This window comes from Scyliorhinus torazame, chromosome 31 (genome assembly GCF_047496885.1).
Source record: "Scyliorhinus torazame isolate Kashiwa2021f chromosome 31, sScyTor2.1, whole genome shotgun sequence".
NCBI classification, from domain to species: Eukaryota; Metazoa; Chordata; class Chondrichthyes; order Carcharhiniformes; family Scyliorhinidae; genus Scyliorhinus; species Scyliorhinus torazame.
The window spans coordinates 23828658-23849768 of record NC_092737.1 but is presented as its reverse complement, the minus strand read 5'-3'; the positions used below and the strand labels follow the sequence as shown (position 1 = coordinate 23849768).

The following is a 21111-nucleotide window of genomic DNA, read 5'->3' as shown; positions in this document are numbered from 1 at the left end:
TCTTATGCAGCAATCTCTTGTGTGGCACCTTGTCAAAAGCTTTTGGGAAATCCAGATATACCACATCCATTGGCTCCCCGTTATCTACCGTACTGGTGATGTCAAGTGAATAGCACTGTGGATTCACAGCGCCAGGGTCCCTGGTTCGATTCCCCGCTGGGTCAGTGTCTGTGCAGAGTCTGCACGTTCTCCCCGTGTCTGCGTGGGTTTCCTCCGGGTGCTCCGGTTTCCTCCCACAGTCCAAAGATGTGCAGGTTAGGTGGATTGGCCGTGACAAATTGCCCTTGGTGTCCAAAAAGGTTAGGAGGGTTTATTGGGTTACGGGGATAGGGGGGAAGTGAGGGCTTAAGTGTGTCAGTGCAGACTCGATGGGCCGAATGGCCTCCTTCTGCACTGTATGTTCTATGTTCTTAAGGTGTGCTCACAGCGACTCCGGATGCGGTCCAATCCCTCCAAGGCCCTTCCGTGGCCCGTCACTGGGGACTTAAGGAGCGAGAAAAGGAGACAGGGAGGGGCGGAGAGGCTTAAGGATGGAATTGCAGAGCTGACGGCCCCCCCCCCCCCCCCCAAGCTGCCGGAGGCACGGCTGACGATGGTGGAGCCATGGGAATCGGGGGGGGGGATATTGGAGAGTCCGGAATCGGAGCAACGCTGGGATCGGGGGAACGCGGAACTGCTTACTACCTTGATGCCAGCTAGCAATCCACTCCGTCACTTATCCCCAACTCCTAATCCACTCACCTTATTGAGCAATCCATCAGGGGGACCCACATCGAAGGCGCCGTGCATCACAGAATCTCAGGATCCCTGCAACGCAGAAGGAGGCTGAGGTACCCTCAATAATGATGCTTAGAGATTAAACTGTAAAGAAGGCTTTATTAGGCTAATAACTATGCTACAGATTTGGACGAGAGCTGACTGCTATTCAGACCATGAGGCAGGCCTTTATGTATGGCTCCCAGATGGGCGGAGCCAGAGGCGGAGTCCCCACGGTTCCAAGCCCGGTCTTAAACGGGACATCACCTTACATGATGATAAGGCAGTAACCGTTCATCACATTCACCCCCTGTTTAAAAAGGAGTCCGGCGGGGGTGAAGTGCCATCATAGGTCCATCCGTCTCAGCGGCCGGATCGTCCTCCTCGATCTCCTCAGTTCGGGCGGTGGTGCGGCGGGCACGGACGTCCCGGTTGAGGGCACATCCGTGAGCACAGCGGTCGGAGCTTTGGTCCGGGTCGGGGCAGAGGAACTAGGCAGGGCCGGGGGTAGCGGAGCTGGCACCGGCGGGGTGTGTAAGGGGGGGGCGCAAGGGGGAGCGCACGGTAGGAGCTCACCAACGGGTGGTAGGACCGGAAGGGGGTGTGTTATAGGGGGCGACGGGTCCTGCAGGGGAGCGGCGCGGGAAGGGGCGTCTGTGCTGGAGGATCCAGCGGGCGCCAGATCCCGGAGGGAAACCATATCTTGCCTGCCGTCGGAGTACTCCACGTAGGCGTAACTGGGGTTGGCGTGGAGCAGTCGGACCTTTTCAACCAGGGGGTCCGTTTTATGGCTCCTCGCGTGCCTCCGGAGAAGAACAGGTCCCGGAGCCGTCAGCCAAGGTGGAAGTGAGACCCCGGAGGTAGCCTTCCTGGGGAAGAGAAACAATCGGTCGTGAGGGGTCTCATTCGTGGCCGTGCAGAGGAGTGACCTAATGGAGTGTAGGGCATCGGGTAGGACCTCCTGCCAGCGGGTGGTTGGGAGATTTCTCGACCGCAGGGCCAGAAGGATAGCCTTCCACACGGTCGCGTTCTCCCACTCCACCTGCCCGTTTCCCCGTGGGTTATAGCTGGTCGTTCTGCTCGAGGCGATGCCTTTGCTGAGCAGATACTGACGCAGTTCATCGCTCATGAACGATGTACCCCGGTCGCAATGGATATAAGCAGGGAAACCGAACAGGGTGAAGATGCTGTGCAGTGCCTTTATCACCGTGGCTGAGGTCATGTCGGTGCAGGGAATGGCGAATGGGAAACGGGAGAACTCATCGATCACGGTGAGGAAAAAGGCATAACGGTTGGTGGACGGGAGGGGTCCCTTGAAGTCCACGCTCAGTCGCTCAAAGGGGCCCGAGGCCTTCACGAGCCGAACCTTGTCTGGCCGATAGAAGTGCGGTTTGCACTCCGCACAGACCTGGCAGGCCCTGACCATGGCCTTGACCTCCTTGGTTGAGTAAAGTAGGTTGCGGGACTTGATGAAATGGACGAGCCGGGTAACCCCCGGGTGGCAGAGGTCATTGTGGATGGCTTGCAGGCGGTCCTCCTGCGCGTTGGCGCATGTGCCGCGGGACAGGGCATCTGGGGGCTCGTTGAGCTCCCCTGGACGATACTTGATATCGTACGTGTAGGTGGAGAGTTCGATCCTCCACCTCAAAATTTTATCGTTTTTTATTTTGCCCCGTTGCGTGTTATCGAACATATAGGCGACCGACGGTTGGTCGGTGACGAGGGTAAACCTCCTACCGGCGAGGTAGTGTCTCCAGCACAGCACAGCCTCCACAATGGCTTGTGCCTCCTTTTCGACTGCAGAGTGTTGAATCTCGGAGGCGGTGAGGGTTCGGGAGAAGAACGCTACTGGTCTGCCTCCTTGATTGAGGGTAGCAGCCAGGGCGATGTCTGATTCATCCTCTCTACCTGGAAAGGGATGGTTTCGTCCACCGCGTGCATGGCGGCCTTGATGATGTCGGCCTTGATGCGGTTGAAGGCCAATTGAGCCTCAGCCGAGAGGGGAAAAGTGGTGGTCTTTAGGAGTGGGCGGGCTTTGTCCGCATACTTGGGGACCCACTGGGCGTAATAGGAGAAAAGCCCCAAGCACCGTTTGAGGGCCTTGAGGCTGCGGGGGAGGGGGAGTTCCTTAAGGGGGCGCATGCGGTCGGGGTCGGGACCTAGGACCCCGTCTTCCACGACATAGCCGAGGATGGCCAGCCGGGTGGTGTGGAAAACGCATTTGCCCTCGTTATAGGTCAGGTTAAGGGTTCGGGCGGTCTGGAGGAACTTTTTGAGGTTAGCGTCATGGTCCTGCTGATCATGGCCGCAGATGGTGACATTGTCCAAGTACGGGTATGTAGCCCGCAAACCGTACTGGTCCACCATTTGGTCCATCGCCCTTTGAAAGACGGAGACCCCATTTGTGACACCAAAGGGGACCCTGAGGAAATGGAAGAGCCGGCCGGCTGCTTCGAAGGCAGTATAGGGGCGGTCTTTTGGTCGGATGGGGAGCTGGTGGTAGGCAGATTTGAGGTCGACCGTGGAAAAGACTCGGTATTGGGCGATCCGATTTACCATTTCCGCGATGCGAGGAAGGGGGTACGCATCAAGCTGCGTGAATCGGTTTATGGTCTGGCTATAATCCACGACCATCCGTTTCTTCTCCCCGGACCGGACTACCACCACTTGCGCTCTCCAAGGGCTGTTGCTAGCCTCGATGACCCCCTCTCCCAGTAAACGCTGGACCTCTGACTTGATAAAAGCCATATCTTGGGCACTGTAGCGCCGGCTCCTGGTGGCGACGGGCTTACAGTCGGGAGTGAGGTTAGCGAATAGCGAGGGGGGTGCGACTTTCAGTGTCGCAAGGCAGCACACCGTGAGGGGGGGCAAGGGTCCGCCGAACTTCAGTGTCAGGCTTCGGTGGCTGCACTGGAAATCCAGTCCGAGCAGCAGGGGGGCACAGAGGTGAGGGAGGATATGAAATTTGAAACGGGTGTACTTGGCACCTTGGATCGAGAGATCCGCAATACAGTACCCCGTGATTTGTGCCGAGTGGGACCCAGATGCGAGGGCTATGGTTTGGGATGTGGGATGGGTGCGTAGGGAGCAGCGCCTTACCGTTTCAGGGTGGATAAAGCTCTCCGTGCTCCCGGAGTCGAAGAGGCATGCAGTGTCGTGCCCGTTGACCTGGACCTGCATCATGGAGTTCTGCAGGTGTTTTGGCCGAGTTTGATCGAGGGTGAGCGCACCCAGTCGCGGGTAGTCGGAGTCGTAAAATGGCCGCTGCCGTTGGTCGCACGTGTCGGGTCGAGAAGATGGCCGCCGACCAGATACCTCCAGCGAGGAGGCGAGCGTTAGCGTCTCCTGGAGGTCTTTTGCCCCGTTTTCGAGCAGTCGCTGCCGGATGTAGGTCGAGCGGATGCCGGACACGAAAGAATCTCTGATGTGCAGGTTCATATGGACTTCCCCTGTCACATCCTGATGGTCACAGTCCCTGGCCAGCGCGGTGAGTTTCTCAACAAACTCGCCGAGCGATTCCCCCGAGCGCTGCCGGCAGGTAGAGAGCAGATGCCGGGCGTGCACCTCATTGACGGGTTTGACAAACCGCTTGCGGAGCAACTCGACCGCCGCATCGTAAGTCGTCGCCTTTTCGAGCGTGGCGGAGATTCTGTGACTCACCCGGGCGTGGAGTAGACGCAGCTTGCGTGGCCCCAGGATGGGAGTCTCTGCGAAGTCCAGGTAGGCCTCGAAGCACCGCAGCCAGTATTTAAAAATTTCCTTTGCCTCCGGCGTTCGTGCTTCCAGATTGAGCTTCTCTGGTTTTAGGCCTGCGTCCATCCTGAATCTAGTTTAGTCTAATAAATTGAGGTACCCTCAATAATGACGCTTGGAGATTAAACTGTAAAGAAGGCTTTATTAGACTAATAACTATGCTACAGATTTGGACGAGAGCTGACTGCTATACAGACCATGAGGCAGCCCTTTATGTATGGCTCCCAGATGGGCGGAGCCAGAGGCGCAGTCCCCAGGGTTCCAAGCCCGGTCTTAAAGGGGACATCACCTTACATGATAAGGCAGTAACCGTTCATCACAGAGGCCATTCAGCCCATCGAGATTTGGTGTACCCTCCCCTCATCAACTTGGTAGCTGCAGCCCTCACTCCCTCCCCAAACCCCCTATTCAACCCCCCCTACCCACCTCCCTCCCCGACGTAACTCACCAAGATTTCTACCCTTCCCGAGGCCGGCAGGGCAGCCCCTCCCCTCCCTCTGCCGGGACCCCTCGAGTGCTCATCTGAAGATCGGCCCTGCCTTTTCGGCTCAGGCGCAGGCCCGCAGTACCTCTTCCAGCCACCCGCAGCGCTGCGCCCGGAGGAGCTGGAGAGCCAGCCTGATTGGCTGACCCCTTTCTCCGAGGCGGGACCTCCGCCCGTGGGCGGCCAGAATTCCTGCCCATTGCCAGTCAATGCTCAATTGAGGGTCAAATGGCAGTGGGCCTGTCAAAGCTGGCGTAGTATGTTCCCCGCCAATGTTCAGGGTGACCGGCGCCACCCTGAAAATCCGGGCCTTTCTTTTACAATTTTCAATGAGCCCGTACGGTATTTTGTTATCTTGCTAAATGTTAAATTTAAACTCATCGTTCCTCTTTGCCTTCTTAATTGTTTTTTTCGACCGCCCTTCCGTCTTATCTGACGATGTGTTATCCCAGGGCAGCACGGTAGCACAGTGGTTAGCACTGCTGCCTCGCAGCACCAGGGTCCCGGGTTCGATTCCCGGCTTGGGTCACTGTCTGTGCGGAGTCTGCACGCCCTCCCCGTGTGTGCGTGGGTTTCCTCCGGGTGCTCCGGTTTCCCTCCCACAGTCCAAAGATGTGCAGGTTAGGTGGATTGGCCGCGCTAAATTGTCCTTGGTGTCTAAAATCGCCCTTAGTGTTGGGTGGGGTTACTGGGTTCTGGGGATAGGGTGGAGGTGTGGACATTGGGTGGGGTGCTCTTTACAGGAGCCGGTGCAGACTCGATGGGCCGAATGGCCTCCTTCTGCACTGTAAATTCTATGACATTTTATGAAATTCGGTAAGAACTGGGATTCAGACTGGGCCGCTTGTCGGCATCCTCGGTGTTTCCCTTCTGGCTTTCGCCGACACCACCGCGCCCGCCGATCAGAGAGTCCCCTCTTCCCACTCGACTCCAGCCTTGCCTCCGAGCTGGGCCCTTCCCGCCGCGCGTTTCCCTGGCAACGGAGGGGTCCCGCCTCCAGCCAATGACGAACTGCCCAAATCCCGCCCAAAAAGGTTTTGTTCTCCTCAAAGCCTGAGGCCATTCACGGGGGCGCAGTGGGTTAGCACTGCTGCCTCACGGCGCCGAGGTCCCGGGTTCGATCCCGGCCCCGGGTCACCGTCCGTGTGGAGTTTGCACGTTCTCCCCGCGTCTGCGTGGGTCTCACCCCCACTACCCAAAGGTGTGCAGGGTAGGTGGATTGGCCGCGCTAAATTACCCCTTCATTGGAAAACCAATAGAATTGGGTACTGTAAATTTAAATTAAAGAAAAGATTGAGGTCATCCGATAAGCTGCCCCTGCAGTTTTTCCCCTCTCCTCCTATCCCACTGGACCAAATTCCCCTCCCTGGATGCCTGAATGTGCACCATTCCCTAATATCTCTCCTCGCCCGCTTACTCCCCTCTTGACCACTTCCAGCTCCCTCGACCCTATTCGCTCTGAACCGCTGCCCACCCTTTTCACCTCCTGATTCCCATGCGGGATGAACGTGGGAATTTCAGAAACATTGTATGAAATACATTTGGTGCAGTCAGGGTTAAAATCCTGGTTTGGTGCGTGCGACTGCTGCTGTCATGTTCCTAAAGACTTCTGTTTTGCAGACAGAGGTGCAATTAAAGCATTGTAAAAGTTTGGGCTCATGGACTTTCATTTAACATGAAGGGGTTCCCCTGCAGAGTAGGTAAGGAGAGACAGTGGGCTGGATTCACCCATTTTGAGGCTGTGTCCGGAGGAAGTATCCGGTTTTAGGACGGAAAAAGCGGCACCGCCCCACCACGGATCCTCCGGCCAGTGAGGAGCCAGCAGCCACGTCCTGTTAAACGTGTCCCGCGCCGCCCGGAACCTGGCCCATCGGGGGCGGAGCATCGGGGGTGGGCCTTCAGGTAACGTCCTGAGGCTGTCCCAACAATGTGCGGAGTGCACCCCGATGCTGCTGTTTTGGAAGGGGGGCGGAGCATCCGATAACAGGCGCCGCCCCCAATTCCGTCGTACGAAGGGATTCTCCGCCAGATGGCCAAATACGATATCGGAGTCGGCAAGCAGAGAACCCGTTCAGCCCAGGAAGATATTTTCAAAATACAATTGGAGTACCCATTTATTGTTTTTTCCAATGAAGCGGCAATTTAGTTTGGCTCATGCACCTACCCAGCACATCTTTTAGTGTTGTGGGGTGAGACCCACGCAGACACGGGGATGTTCTTGCTGTGGAGGGAGGGCCGCGAAGGTTTACCAGACTGATACCTGGGATGGCGGGACTGTCGTATGAGGAGAGACTAAGTCGGTTAGGATTATATTCATTGGGGTTGGGAAGAGTGAGAGGGGACTTCCGGTTGCAGCGATGCACTGCTAAGCCGCACATTTCGGCAGCTCCCGCTCTAGCGGACTTTTGGGCTCTTTTCCGGAGCCCCAACGGAAATTTTTCGGACCAAACCCAGTGTGGGGTCTGTAAGGTTTTCGGGCAATTCGGCCCTTTTGGAGAAACTCAGAGACTGTAAACTGACTTTCCAGCCAAGGGAACAGAACCAGTTTTCCCAGCAGGCTTGGCCCGCTGAGCTGAGTAGGGACATAGAGAGAGAATATTCACAAACACCCCCCCTAGGAGCTACAAGGAAGAAGGAGCCAGACAACAAGATAACATCAAGACACAGACAAAGGGGCACGGGAATACACAGGAGGCTTGCATGCAAGCAGGACAATGGGATGGTCATAGCCCCATGCAAATGTAAATGACCTGGCCTCCACCAGAGCAGAATCCAATCAACACCCCATCAACATAGCAGCGATCTCCAGAGCAGATGGAAGTCTTTGAAAATCTTCAAGGGAGCTCAACCTCGTTATCTCAAAAAAACAGACTGGAGGCGGACCTAGGGGAGGTACTCCCATCTCGACAGGTCTGACCGGCTCAAAGGGGGCAGGACCAGCGGGAACTTTAAACCTTACCTTTTTCAATGCAAAAGGGGCTGGCCGACCACAGGACAAAGCCAGGTAAAACAATATAAAAGGGGCTGTGTTTTCGATTGGGGGTCTCTTCGTTCGTGGCTCGACCTCTGCACCCCTGACTTGACCTCTGCAGCCTGTGACCGTAAGTAACCCGCAACAGCTTGCGAAACTCCCTTGATTTTAATAGTGGTTGAGGCTTTGGGGAAGGGAACTTGTTTTGTGCTTTGTGATTTTGCTAAAACCTGTGTAACCGTAAGAATTTTCGTTGTGTCCGCTATATTACCTTTTGAATAGACTTAGTTGTATTAGAGCATAAGATTTTATTGTGTTTCTTCTGTTGATGATTTTGACCTGGGTTTTACAATAAACCGTGATTTGATGCTAATTGGAGTCGTTTAAATTCTTCAATCCTTCACCAGTGATCTCTGACCAAGTCATTGTTAAAATACTCCTCACCTTAATTCCGGGTTCAGGAATCGAGGGTCATCTTGAGCGATTCACTCAGGACAGACTGCTGGTTAGGAAATAAACAGCAGTGTCCTATTCTCTCTCTTGGGAAAGCTACTCTAGTGGAGTAGGAACCGGGTGGGTGTTGTACCACCGGCAGGAGAGAGAATCACCTGGGTATTGGTAGGGGTCTGGAGATCTGTGTGATATAAGGCTCAGGCTGTCGGTTAGGAATAAACGGCAGGCTTGAATCAGTGCTCTCTTCAGTGGAAGTGTCCCAGTGCGACACCCCCTGGCCTCTGAAGTTTCAGTGCCAGCTGGAGAGAGACACACACAGATCTTCAAACCCCAGATATCGGCCCAGTAGTGGAGTAGCGGAGATGGCACCCTCTACAATGGCGACCGCGGCAGGACCCCGGTGGTTTGGAGTATGTGACTTGGCAGAGGGGGTGAGGGAACGAAGCAAAATGGAGGAGAGAATATCCTCATATTTGTGGCAAAAGGTCAACCTCACCAAACCTTGGGTCTCAGAATTGATCAATGCGGAGCAACCGGTAATGGCAGCGGCTGCATGGACAGAAAGCAAGGCGCACAAAAGGCACTTGGAGAAGGCAGTTTGGCTGGTTTGCCTGTCTCAGCAGGTAGTCAACGCAGAGCAAAGAATCGAAGAGTTAGAGCAGGAGGCTAGCGCAGCGGAACGACTGCGGGGGGAAGTGGCAGAAATGAAACAGGAAAGCGAGTCTAACAGATGTGAGAAGGACTATCTCCACTGCCAGATAGTGGAGGGTAAAGAAAAGGAACGGAGGCTCCAGGGACTCTATGCTCGGAGTACAGAGCAGTGTAGGAAGCTGGAGGGGAAGTTCCGGGACATCCAGGCAGCGTACCGAGTGGCTCGCGAGGAAGTAGGGGACTGTGCCCATGGGCCGTGCCAGGCACGAATAACGGAGTTGGAGGAGGCCTTGTCCAGGTTCAGGGGACAGATACACCTGGTAGGTCCAGGGGGGTTCCCTAGGGGCAAGGTGCTCCTCGCAGCGGATGATTCCCCAAAGGCCAAGGGGAATAGACCGCCTCCTGAGGCACCGGGATTGTGTCCGGGCCGGCAGGGGGGGATCGGACTGCACGTTCAGGGGCAAGTCCAAGGGGGGTCGGCAGGGTACCCCCAGCTGGCGGCGTGTCCGCCTGGTTTCGTATGTGGGTCCCCATGGGATGGGGACAGACCGCTACCTGGGATGCCGGTGATGGGGCCGGGTCAGCAGGTAGGGTTAGGACCGCCCGGTCAGGGGCAGGTCCAAGGGGGGTCAGTGGTGTATCCCCAGATAGCGGCGTCTCCTATATGGGTAGTTAGCCCGGGGACAGGGGGGCTACCCAACGAGGCAGGAGAGCTGGACAGTGGGGAGGAGGAGCAGGAACCCCAGGTGGGGCAGATGTGCCCTGTCAGGCAAAGGAGGTATGGTCCCCCGGCGGGGATGGCAAATAGGGGACCGGTTGAGGGCGACATTATCGTTCCTCATGGGGCATCCGCGCTCAGGGGGATGGTGGCCCACGTTCCCAGACTAACTCTAAAGGGGGATCCGTCGCTGCATTTTATGGAGGTGGAACAGGCAGCCAACATCAATGACTGCGACGAAGGGGAGCAAATAAAGATGCTCCTGATAACCCTAGATGCCCAGCTATGCAGGACAGTGACCTCTGGGAATGGGGGAAGACCTGACACCTGGGCGGCAGCACAGACTGCTGTTCTGGAGGCAATGGGCTTGAATCTGGGGAGCCCTTTCATGAGGGTGGGGGAAACCAAGCAGCAACCAGGGGAATCTCCCACTATGTTCGCAGACAGGCTGTGGACTGTCTATGTGGAGGCGTGTGGGGCTCCCGCGGATAGGCAGAATTTAGGTGAGAGAACAGCCCACTGGCTGAAGACCCTCGTAGCTAACTGTCTCCCTCACATTAGGGCAAAGGCCGAACACTGGTTCGACCCGCAGAGTCCGGACCTTAATGAGGCAGAGGTCCTTAGGAAACTCACCCTTGCATATCGTAATGGGGAGAGGGGTGAGGACAAGCCCCTTAAGGGTAGGGTGCATGAAATCGCGCCAGCAGCCCCTAAGAGAGAGTGGAAGCATGAGGGCACCCGGACCTCCGACGAGAAACCGGTATGCTACGGGTGTGGGAAGGCCGGACATTTCAAGAGGGAATGTAAAAACCCTAGCAAGCAGGAGAGGGCTCCCGCAGTAGAGAGTCAGACCCCGGCGGTAGGAGCAGCTGCCCCGGGAACCATCGAGATAAGTAAAATTTTAGCCCTTTTGCAAGGCTCAGGACAGGGGGCAATGGCAACGGGCCAGGGCCTGCCCGCACCCACACCACAAGAACCCGTATGACTACCCAGGGAGCAGCCTCAGGAAAAAGGGAGCGCAGGGGTAGTTCTAGCCCCAGACCCTGGTCCGGTCCAGGTGCAGGGTCCCATTCTGGAGGCTGCCTCAGGGGCTATTTGCAGTTTAAATCCCTTAAGGTGGGACCCATGCGAACGCCACATCAGTCAATTTAAATTGTTCCACCCCATAAGGACAAAAAAGAGCAAGGTGGGGGGAAGACGGGGGGTGGTAGTGGAGAAACCCCCCGTAGAATTAACGACGGTGGGGGAGGTCCCTGACTCCACGGTCACACAACCGGTGACAAGGTGCTGTCCCGAAGGGGCAGTCCCAAAGAGACCGACAGTGCTGCAAGCACCCAGCCCAGGGACAGGAACGATTCCCAAGCCCTTACCTGTGGGTCAGGTGGCCTGCCTTAGTATAGAGGCTAAGGAGGCGGAGGAAGTGGAGGTATCACCTTGGGTTTGGGAACCAGTCAGGGGACGAAGGAGCAATCGGGTCTCCAAGCCCCCGGTAAGATGGTCCCCATCACACCTCCCTGTCACCCGGTCCCGCAGTAAGGGGGCCCGAGTAGAAGGGAGCGATGAGGGATCACCGAACCCTGTTGGGAAAGGAGAGGCAAGGGGCAGCCCGAACCCCCGGGAGGGGACGGTCTGGCCCGAGCCGTTGGACCAAACAGGTGGACTGCCCCAGTTTAACGGGGCACAGTTTTAATTTGGCCACCCGGAGACGGGTGGCATTGTATATAACATATTCCCTTTCCTTTCCCCCTGCTAGTTCTAAATTAGTGTGTAGTTGTGTGTGAGGTATTTGGGACCGTGGGGACACAGAAGCGCCTGGTGCAAGGGTAAAATGATGAAGCACCAGGCACTAGGACCCTGGTGCAGCCGGGCTGTAAACACAGAACCCCAGACAGGCTGCGGCAACTTCAAAGCAGGAGCTGCTGCCGCCACTGGATAGAACCCATGCACTTTAAGGTAGGTAGGGCTGTAGAGGCAAGAATGTGTTTTGTTTTTACAGATGGGGCACCGGACGATGTGGAGCTTGCTGATGATCTTGGCGATGGTGGGACCGGGAGAACTCCGCAGAGGCGAGACAGAAGAGTCCTTCGACTGACCGGGTTAGGGTGACTGAGGGCAGGCGGGTGTGTTCAACCTGTGAGGGGGACCTTCCTTTGGGGAGACGGTGGTGGCCCAGGAAGCTGAGGCTGGACATGAGGGATCGGTCCTCGGACTGGGAACGGACTGGACAACACCTACCGGACCATCACGGGGTCACCGGGTAGGATCACCGTTTGCGGGGATAAGGGGTGGGCTTCTGACCAGGGCATTTATTTGTGTTCATGGGGATCTACCAAGGCATGTCCACAAGGGGCATTAATCACTTTTGTAAGGTGGTGGCAGAAGCCAGGGAACGGGATAAATTGACCGCAGTGGGGAGGGATGTGTAACGCCCAGGGAAGGGATGACTGTAGAAGCTACCGAACTGCTGGTTCAGGTAAAGCGACCCCTGCCCACAGCCCAACCGATCGACCCTCACAACTGTCCGATCACCACCAGGGGGGGGCCTGAGAATGGTTTAGTGTTTGCCCCACAAAGGAAATGTTGTACAGGGGGTACATTGTGCTGTCGCCTCAGTTGGACTAAACCTCTCAGCTGCAGGTATCGACGATGGAGAGTAAATGAAGAGCCCTCAACGGGAAGAAGCGAAGTGCAGCCAAGAAAGGAGGATCCTTGGTGAAATAAAACAGATGCAATTGTAAATAGTTGTATGGATTCGCAGGTCCCAGTTACTTGACTGTGATATATGTACAGGGACCCTTACGTTTGGGGTTCCGGTGAAATGTGTATATGTTACTGTCTGCTTGAATTAAGTATGGTCTTGTCTTTCCCTTTTATTGAAATCAGGGGTAGCCTAGATTAAGGGACCTGTCTTGGGACTTGTAGTTTCGCATGTTGTTGAGGGGGGGCCTACGGTCCACACAAAAGGAAATAATTGCCCTTCACCTGTGTCGATACGGTCCAAGCAGGTAGGGACGTATCGAAGGGGCATCTGTAAGGTTTTCGGGCAATTCGGCCCTTTTGGAGAAACTCAGAGACTGTAAACTGACTTTCCAGCCAAGGGAACAGAACCAGTTTTCCCAGCAGGCTTGGCCCGCTGAGCTGAGTAGGGACATAGAGAGAGAATATTCACAAACACCCCCCCTAGGAGCTACAAGGAAGAAGGAGCCAGACAACAAGATAACATCAAGACACAGACAAAGGGGCACGGGAATACACAGGAGGCTTGCATGCAAGCAGGACAATGGGATGGTCATAGCCCCATGCAAATGTAAATGACCTGGCCTCCACCAGAGCAGAATCCAATCAACACCCCATCAACATAGCAGCGATCTCCAGAGCAGATGGAAGTCTTTGAAAATCTTCAAGGGAGCTCAACCTCGTTATCTCAAAAAAACAGACTGGAGGCGGACCTAGGGGAGGTACTCCCATCTCGACAGGTCTGACCGGCTCAAAGGGGGCAGGACCAGCGGGAACTTTAAACCTTACCTTTTTCAATGCAAAAGGGGCTGGCCGACCACAGGACAAAGCCAGGTAAAACAATATAAAAGGGGCTGTGTTTTCGATTGGGGGTCTCTTCGTTCGTGGCTCGACCTCTGCACCCCTGACTTGACCTCTGCAGCCTGTGACCGTAAGTAACCCGCAACAGCTTGCGAAACTCCCTTGATTTTAATAGTGGTTGAGGCTTTGGGGAAGGGAACTTGTTTTGTGCTTTGTGATTTTGCTAAAACCTGTGTAACCGTAAGAATTTTCGTTGTGTCCGCTATATTACCTTTTGAATAGACTTAGTTGTATTAGAGCATAAGATTTTATTGTGTTTCTTCTGTTGATGATTTTGACCTGGGTTTTACAATAAACCGTGATTTGATGCTAATTGGAGTCGTTTAAATTCTTCAATCCTTCACCAGTGATCTCTGACCAAGTCATTGTTAAAATACTCCTCACCTTAATTCCGGGTTCAGGAATCGAGGGTCATCTTGAGCGATTCACTCAGGACAGACTGCTGGTTAGGAAATAAACAGCAGTGTCCTATTCTCTCTCTTGGGAAAGCTACTCTAGTGGAGTAGGAACCGGGTGGGTGTTGTACCACCGGCAGGAGAGAGAATCACCTGGGTATTGGTAGGGGTCTGGAGATCTGTGTGATATAAGGCTCAGGCTGTCGGTTAGGAATAAACGGCAGGCTTGAATCAGTGCTCTCTTCAGTGGAAGTGTCCCAGTGCGACACCCCCTGGCCTCTGAAGTTTCAGTGCCAGCTGGAGAGAGACACACACAGATCTTCAAACCCCAGATATCGGCCCAGTAGTGGAGTAGCGGAGATGGCACCCTCTACAGGTGACGAAGGAAGGTGTCCCCCCCGGGTGTGTATGGAAAGGATCGGTGGTCGTGGCCAGATTGCGAAGGATCCTCTGGAGCAGCGGCAGAGGAGAGAAGGAAGAAGCAAGATGGCGGCGGATGGAGCCCAGACGACATGGGGGCCCGGACCAGCAGGGATTCCCCCGACGGTGTGTGGAGGAATTAAAGAAGGAGGTGCTGGCGCCGATGTTATTGGCAATCGAAGGGCTAAAAGAAACGCAAAAGGCTCAGGCGATAGAGCTCCGTGGGGTGAAGGAGAAGGCAGCTGAGAACGAGGATGAGATTCTGGGCCTAGCGGTAAAAATGGAGACGCACGAGGCGCTACACAAGAGGTGTATCGAAAGACTCGAAGTCCTGGAGAACAGCTCGAGGAGAAAGAACCTCCGGATTCTGGGTCTCCCCGAGGGAGTGGAGGGAGCTGACGTCGGGGCTTATGTGAGCACGATGCTCCATTCGCTAATGGGAGCTGAGGCCCCCTCGGGCCCCCTGGAGGTGGAAGGGGCTCACCGGGTCCTTGCGAGGAGGCCCAAGGCTGGAGAACTACCAAGGGCGATAGTGGTGAGATTTCACCGCTTCACCGACAGAGAGGCTGTTTTGAGCTGGGCCAAGAAGGTACGGAGCAGCAGGTGGGAGAATGCGGTGATACGAGTGTATCAGGACTGGAGCGCGGAGGTGGCGAGAAGGAGAGCGAGTTTTAATCGGGCCAAGGCGATTGTGGGTCACGTATCAAAATAGACACTATTATTTTGAAACGTCGGAAGAGGCATGGACCTTCATCCAAAAAGAGAAATTGGACCAGAACTGAGGGACTGATGCTGTGGGGGAAATGACGAGGTTGATGTACAGAAATGTAAATTGGGGAATGGGAGGTTCACCGTATCGGGACGATAGATGGGGAGGGGAAAGGGAAGAGAAGAATCCCCCCTTTTTTCTTTGACGGGGGGACACTGAGAAATGTGGGCGCCGGTGGAAAAAGGGACATAGGTGGGGGATGGGGAATGGGAACGGGGCTGTAGGGGGAGCTGCGCCATAGGGGGCAGGGCTGATCCAGGAAAGCGCGGGTTTTTTCCCGCGCTAGGGAGATGATGGCGGGAAGATAGCCGCAAGGAGGACGAGAGTTCCATACATGGGGGGGGGGGGGGTCAAGGAGAGAGCGAGGGAAGCCGGGGTCAGTTAGAGTCAGCTGACTTTCGGAAGCATTATGGGGGGAGTAACCATGCTAGATGGGGATCTAGCGGTAGCGGGGGGGGGGGGGGGGTAACTGGGTTGCTGCTGCTGGGATCAAGAGGGAGCTGGCAAGGGAAGAGGTGGTCGGGACGGGAGTGCGCCGCCTGGGGGACTGGTGGGTGCGCGGGACCTGGACGTGGGACTGGCCTAGAATAGGGGATGGCTAGTCGGCGGGGGGGGGTAGCCCCCCAATCCGGCTGATCACGTGGAATGTGAGAGGCCTAAATGGGCCGATTAAGAGGGCCCGAGTGTTCGCGCACTTAAAGGGACTGAAGGCAGATGTGGTCATGCTTCAGGAGACGCATCTGAAGGTGGCGGATCAGGTTAGGTTAAGGAAAGGATGGGTGGGACAGATGTTCCACTCGGGGTTGGACGCGAAAAATAGAGGGGTGGCGATATTGGTGGGGAAACGGGTGTCGTTCGAGGCTAGGAATATAGTGGCGGACAACAGTGGCCGATATGTGCTGGTGAGTGGCAGATTGCAGGGAATGGAGGTCGTGCTGGTCAACGTATATGCCCCGAACTGGGATGACGCGGGATTTATGAAACGGATGCTGGGACGTATCCCGGACCTGGAGGTGGGAAGCCTGGTAATGGGGGGGGGGGGGGGAGGGATTTCAATACTGTGCTGGATCCAGGGTTAGACCGGTCAAGATCCAGGACCGGAAGAAGGCCGGCAGCGGCCAAGGTGCTTAGGGGGTTTATGGAGCAAATGGGGGGAGTGGATCCGTGGAGATTTGCCAGGCCGTTGGCCAAAGAGTTCTCCTTTTTCTCCCATGTCCACAAGGTTTACTCCCGGATAGATTTCTTTGTTTTGAGCAGGGCACTGATCTCGAAGGTGGCAGGAACGGAGAATTCGGCCATAGCTGTTTGAGACCATGCCCCGCACTGGGTGGATCTGGAACTAGGAGAGGAGAGGGAGCAGCGCCCACTCCAGCGACTGGATGTGGGACTGTTGGCAGATGGGTCTGTGGAAGGGTGCGGGGATGTATTGAAAGGTACCTGGAGGTCAATGATGATGGTGAGGTCCAGGTGGGGGTAGTATGGGAAGCGCTGAAGGCGGTGGTTAGGGGAGAGTTGATCTCCATTAGGGCTTACAAGGTGAAAAAAGAGGGCAAAGAAAGGGAGAGATTAGTGGGGAGATTTTGAGTGTGGATAAAAGATATGCGGAGGCCCCGGACGAAGGACTACATAGGGAGAGGCGAAGACTTCAGACGGAGTTTGACCTGCTGACCACGGGGAAGGCAGAGGCACAGTGGAGGAAGGCACAGGGGATGAGATACGAGTATGGGGAAAAGGCGAGCCGGCTGCTGGCCCACCAGCTTCGTAAGAGGATAGTGGCGAGGGAAATAGGGGGAGTTAGGGATGAAACGGGAACTACGGAGCAGAGTGCAGGGAAGGTAAATGAGGTGTTTGAGACATTTTATGAGAGGCTATATCGGTCCCAACCCCCAGAGGGAAAAGAGGGGATGCAACAGTTTTTGGACCAACCAAGGTTCCCGAGGGTGGAGGAGCAGGAGGTGGCAGGTCTGGGGGCACCATCGGGGTGAATGAGGTGACTAAAGGGCTGGGGAACATGCAGGCAGGGAAGGCCCCGGGACCAGACGGGTTCCCGGTGGAATTTTACAGGAAATATGTGGACTTGTTGGCCCCGCTGCTGGCAAGAACTTTTAACGAGGCCAGAGAAGGGGGGGACTCTACCCCCGACAATGTCAGAGGCGACGATATCACTAATCCTGAAGCGGGACAAAGATCCGCTGCAATGCGGGTCATATGGGCCTATCGCGCGCCTGAATGTAGACGCCAAGTTGCTGGCAAAGGTGCTGGCGACGAGGATCGAGGATTGTGTCCCGGGGGTGGTGCACGAAGACCAGACAGGGTTTGTAAAGGGGAGACAACTGAATGTCAATGTGCGATGGCTGTTGGGGGTGATAATGATGCCCCCAGCGGAGGGGGAGGCAGAGATAGTGGCAGCGATGGATGCAGAGAAGGCATTTGATAGGGTGGAGTGGGAGTATTTATGGGAGGTGTTGAGGAGGTTTGGGTTCGGAGAGGGGGTTGTCAGCTGGGTTAAACTCCTCTATGGGGCCCCAGTGGCAAGTGTAGTCACAAATCGGCAGAGATCGGAGTATTTTCGGTTACATGGGGGAACAAGGCAGGGGTGCCCCCTGTCCCCATTACTGTTCGCGTTGGCAATTGAACCACTGGCCATAGCGTTGAGAGGCTCTAGGAAATGGAGGGGGGTGGTTAGAGGGGGAGAGGAACACCGACTGTCACTCTACGCAGATGACCGACTGCTGTATGTGGCGGATCCTGTGGAGGGGATGACAGAGGTTATGCAGATATTGAGGGAGTTTGGAGATTTTTCGGGATATAGGCTAAATATTGGGAAGAGTGAGCTTTTCGTAGTACACCCCGGGGATCAGGGAAGAGGGATAGACGGCCTGTCGTTAAGGAGAGCGGAAAGGAGCTTCCGATATTTGGGGATTCAGGTAGCCAGGAGCTGGGGAACTCTACACAAACTCAATCTGACGCGGCTGGTGGAGCAGATGGAGGAGGATTTCAAGAGGTGGGATATGCTGCCGCTCTCACTGGCGGGCAGAGTGCAGGCGGTCAAGATGATGGTCCTCCCAAGGTTTCTTTTTGTGTTTCAATGTCTCCCCATTTTGATCATTAAGGCCTTTTTTAAGAAAATAGATAGGATTGTTATGAGTTTTGTGTGGGCAGGGAAGACCCCGAGGGTAAGGAGGGGGTTCCTGCAGCGCAGCAGGGACAGAGGGGGACTGGCGTTGCCGAATCTGGATGATTATTACTGGGCCGCCAATGTGGCGATGGTTCGCAAGTGGATGAGGGAGGGAGAGGGGGCGGCGTGGAAGAGGCTGGAGAGGGCGTCCTGGAAAGGAAGGAGCCTAAAGGCGCTGGTGACGGCGCCGCTACCGCTCTCCCCGAAAAGGTATTCCACAAACCCAGTGGTGGCGGCAACCTTAAGTATCTGGGGGCAATGGAGGCGACAGAGGGGTGTGCTGGGAGCCTCGGTGTGGTCCCCGATCAGAAACAACCATAGGTTTGTCCCAGGAAGGATGGATGGAGGGTTCCAGAGCTGGCATCGGGCAGGAATTAGGAGATTGAGAGATTTGTTTATTGACGGGACGTTTGCGAGCCTGGGAGCGCTGGAGGAAAAGTATGAGTTGCCCCCGGGGAATATCTTTAGATACATGCAAGTGAGGGCGTTTACGAGGCAACAGGTGAGGGAATTTCCGCTGCTCCCGACACAGGGGATCCAGGATAGGGTGATTTCCGGGGTATGGGTCGGGGAGGACAAAGTGTCCGAAATATATCAGGAGATGAGAGGCGAGGGGGAGGCGATGGTAGAGGAGCTGAAGGGAAAATGGGAAGAAGAGCTGGGGGAGGAGATTGAGGAGGGTCTGTGGGCTGATGCCCTAAGCAGGGTAAATTCCTCTTCCTCGTGTGCCAGGCTTAGCCTGATACAATTCAAGGTTCTACACAGAGCACACATGACGGGAGCGAGGCTGAGCAGGTTCTTCGCAGTGGAGGGCAGGTGCGGGGGAAGCCCGGCGAACCACACACATATGTTTTGGAAGGAAACAAAACCCCCCCCCGGCGTGGAGGCCTGGATAAACGACATGGCAGGGTTCATAAAACTGGAACGGATGAAGTTTGCGTTGAGAGGATCGGCTCAGGTGTTCCCCAGGCGGCGGCAACCGTTCCTTGACTATCTCACGGAGCGTTCAGTGACAATAGATCGTCAGCGGCAGCAGCCCAGAGGGGGGGGGGGGGCAACCTGTTAATTCTGGTTGGGGGAGAGGGGGGACACTTTTTTGTTACTTTGTTAGTTCACTATTTTATTTAAATAATGTTATCTATTAGTGATTGTGTTATCTTTCATGTTGATTTGTAAGGTGGGAAAATTGTGTTTGAAAACTTTAATAAAATGTATTTTTTTTAAAAAAGAAGAAGAGTGAGAGGGGATCTCATAGAAACTTATAAAATTCTAACAGGATTAGACAGGGTAGATTCAGAAAGAATGTTCCCGATGGTGGGGGCGTCCAGGTCTAGGGGTCATAGTTTGAGGATAAGGGGTAAACCTTTTAGGACTGAGGTGAGGAGAAATTTCTTCACCCTGAGAGTGGATTTCTTCATTGGCCGGGGCATTGAGCATAAGAATTGGCAAGTCATGTTGCAGCTGTATAGAACCTTAGTTAGGCCACACTTGGAGTATAGTGTTCAATTCTGGTCGCCACACTACCAGAAGGATGTGGAGGCTTTAGAGAGGGTGCAGAAGAGATTTACCAGGATGTTGCCTGGTATGGAGGGCATTAGCGATGAGGAGCGGTTGAATAAACTCGGTTTGTTCTCACTGGAACGAAGGAGGTTGAGGGGAGACCTGATAGAGGTATATAAAATTATGAGGGGCATAGACAGAGTGGATAGTCAGAGGCTTTTCCCCAGGGTAGAGGGGCCAATTACTCGGGGGCATAGGTTTAAGGTGAGAGGGGCAAGGTTTAGAGTAGATGTACGAGGGAAGTTTTTTTACACAGAGGGTAGTGGGTGCCTGGAACTCGCTGCCGGAGGAGGTGGTGGAAGCAGGGACGATGGTGACGTTTAAGGGACGTCTCGACAGATACATGAATAGGATGGGAAAAGAGGGATACGGACCCTGGAAGTGTGGAAGATTGTAGTTTAGACGGGCAGCATGGTCGGCGCAGGCTTGTAGGGCCGAAGGGCCTGTTCCTGTGCTGTACTTTCCTTTGTTCTTTGGTGGATCTGTGGAATTCGCTGCCACAAAAAACAGTTGAAGCCAAAACATTGTATACTTTCAAGAAGGAATTTGATTCAGCTCTTGGGGCTAAAGGGATCAAGGATCTGGGGGGGAAGGCGGGATCAGGGTATTGAACTTGGTGATCAGCCATGATCATAACGGACGGCGGAGTAGTGAGGTGTGGCGGTTTTCGGGGTTAGTTTTTGGTTGGAAGAGGAGCTGAGGAGGTTTCTGACGAAATACAACCAATTATTCTGAGAGGGCGTCAGATCACGTACTTTAATCAGTTTCAAACGATCTCTCTTTCTCAAAGTAGAGCATCCAAGACGACTCTTTGCAGCAAGTATTCCTGAGTGGTAACTGTATTCAAAATTGGGGGCCCAAGATGGTTTTGAGTGGAAGTAAAGATAGCCGATAAGGGTCATGGTGTCGCTGCATCGATTAGCATTGTTACGGGGTAATTTTCAGCTAGTTTCTTGTGTGATGCTAAAGTGAGGGCAGCACGGTAGCACCGTGGATAGCACTGTGGCTTCACAGCGCCAGGGTCCCTGGTTCGATTCCCCGCTGGGTCACTGTCTGTGCGGAGTCTGCACGTTTTCCCCGTGTCTGCGTGGGTTTCCCCCGGGTGCTCGGTTTCATCCCACAGTCCAAAGACGGGCAGGTTAGGTGGATTGGCCGTGATAAATTGCCCTTAGTGTCCAAAAACGGTTAGGAGGGATTATTGGGTTATGGGGATAGGGTGGAAGTGAGGGTTTAAGTGGGTCGGTGCAGACTCGATGGGCCGAATGGCCTCCGCCTGCACTGTATGTTCTATATTTTAATACTGTCTTAGTGATAAAGTTTGTTTCAATTTACCACATCTCTATTTTCGGTGTGATCACTCCTGGAGCGAGGAATCCTTCCCTCACAGTCATACAACATCAAACTAA

The 21111-nt window shown here is 54.8% G+C and overlaps 1 protein-coding gene across 1 annotated transcript in view; it reads right to left on the bottom strand.

The window, feature by feature from the left end:
- The window catches only part of LOC140404597 (phospholipase D1-like), a 131821-nt gene extending 111214 nt beyond the window's left edge, over positions 1-20607 (bottom strand). The window contains 1 exon segment of the mRNA XM_072493198.1: positions 20461-20607. Within this exon segment, the coding sequence (XP_072349299.1) occupies positions 20461-20607 (147 nt within the window).
- Positions 20608-21111: the final 504 nt, after the last annotated feature.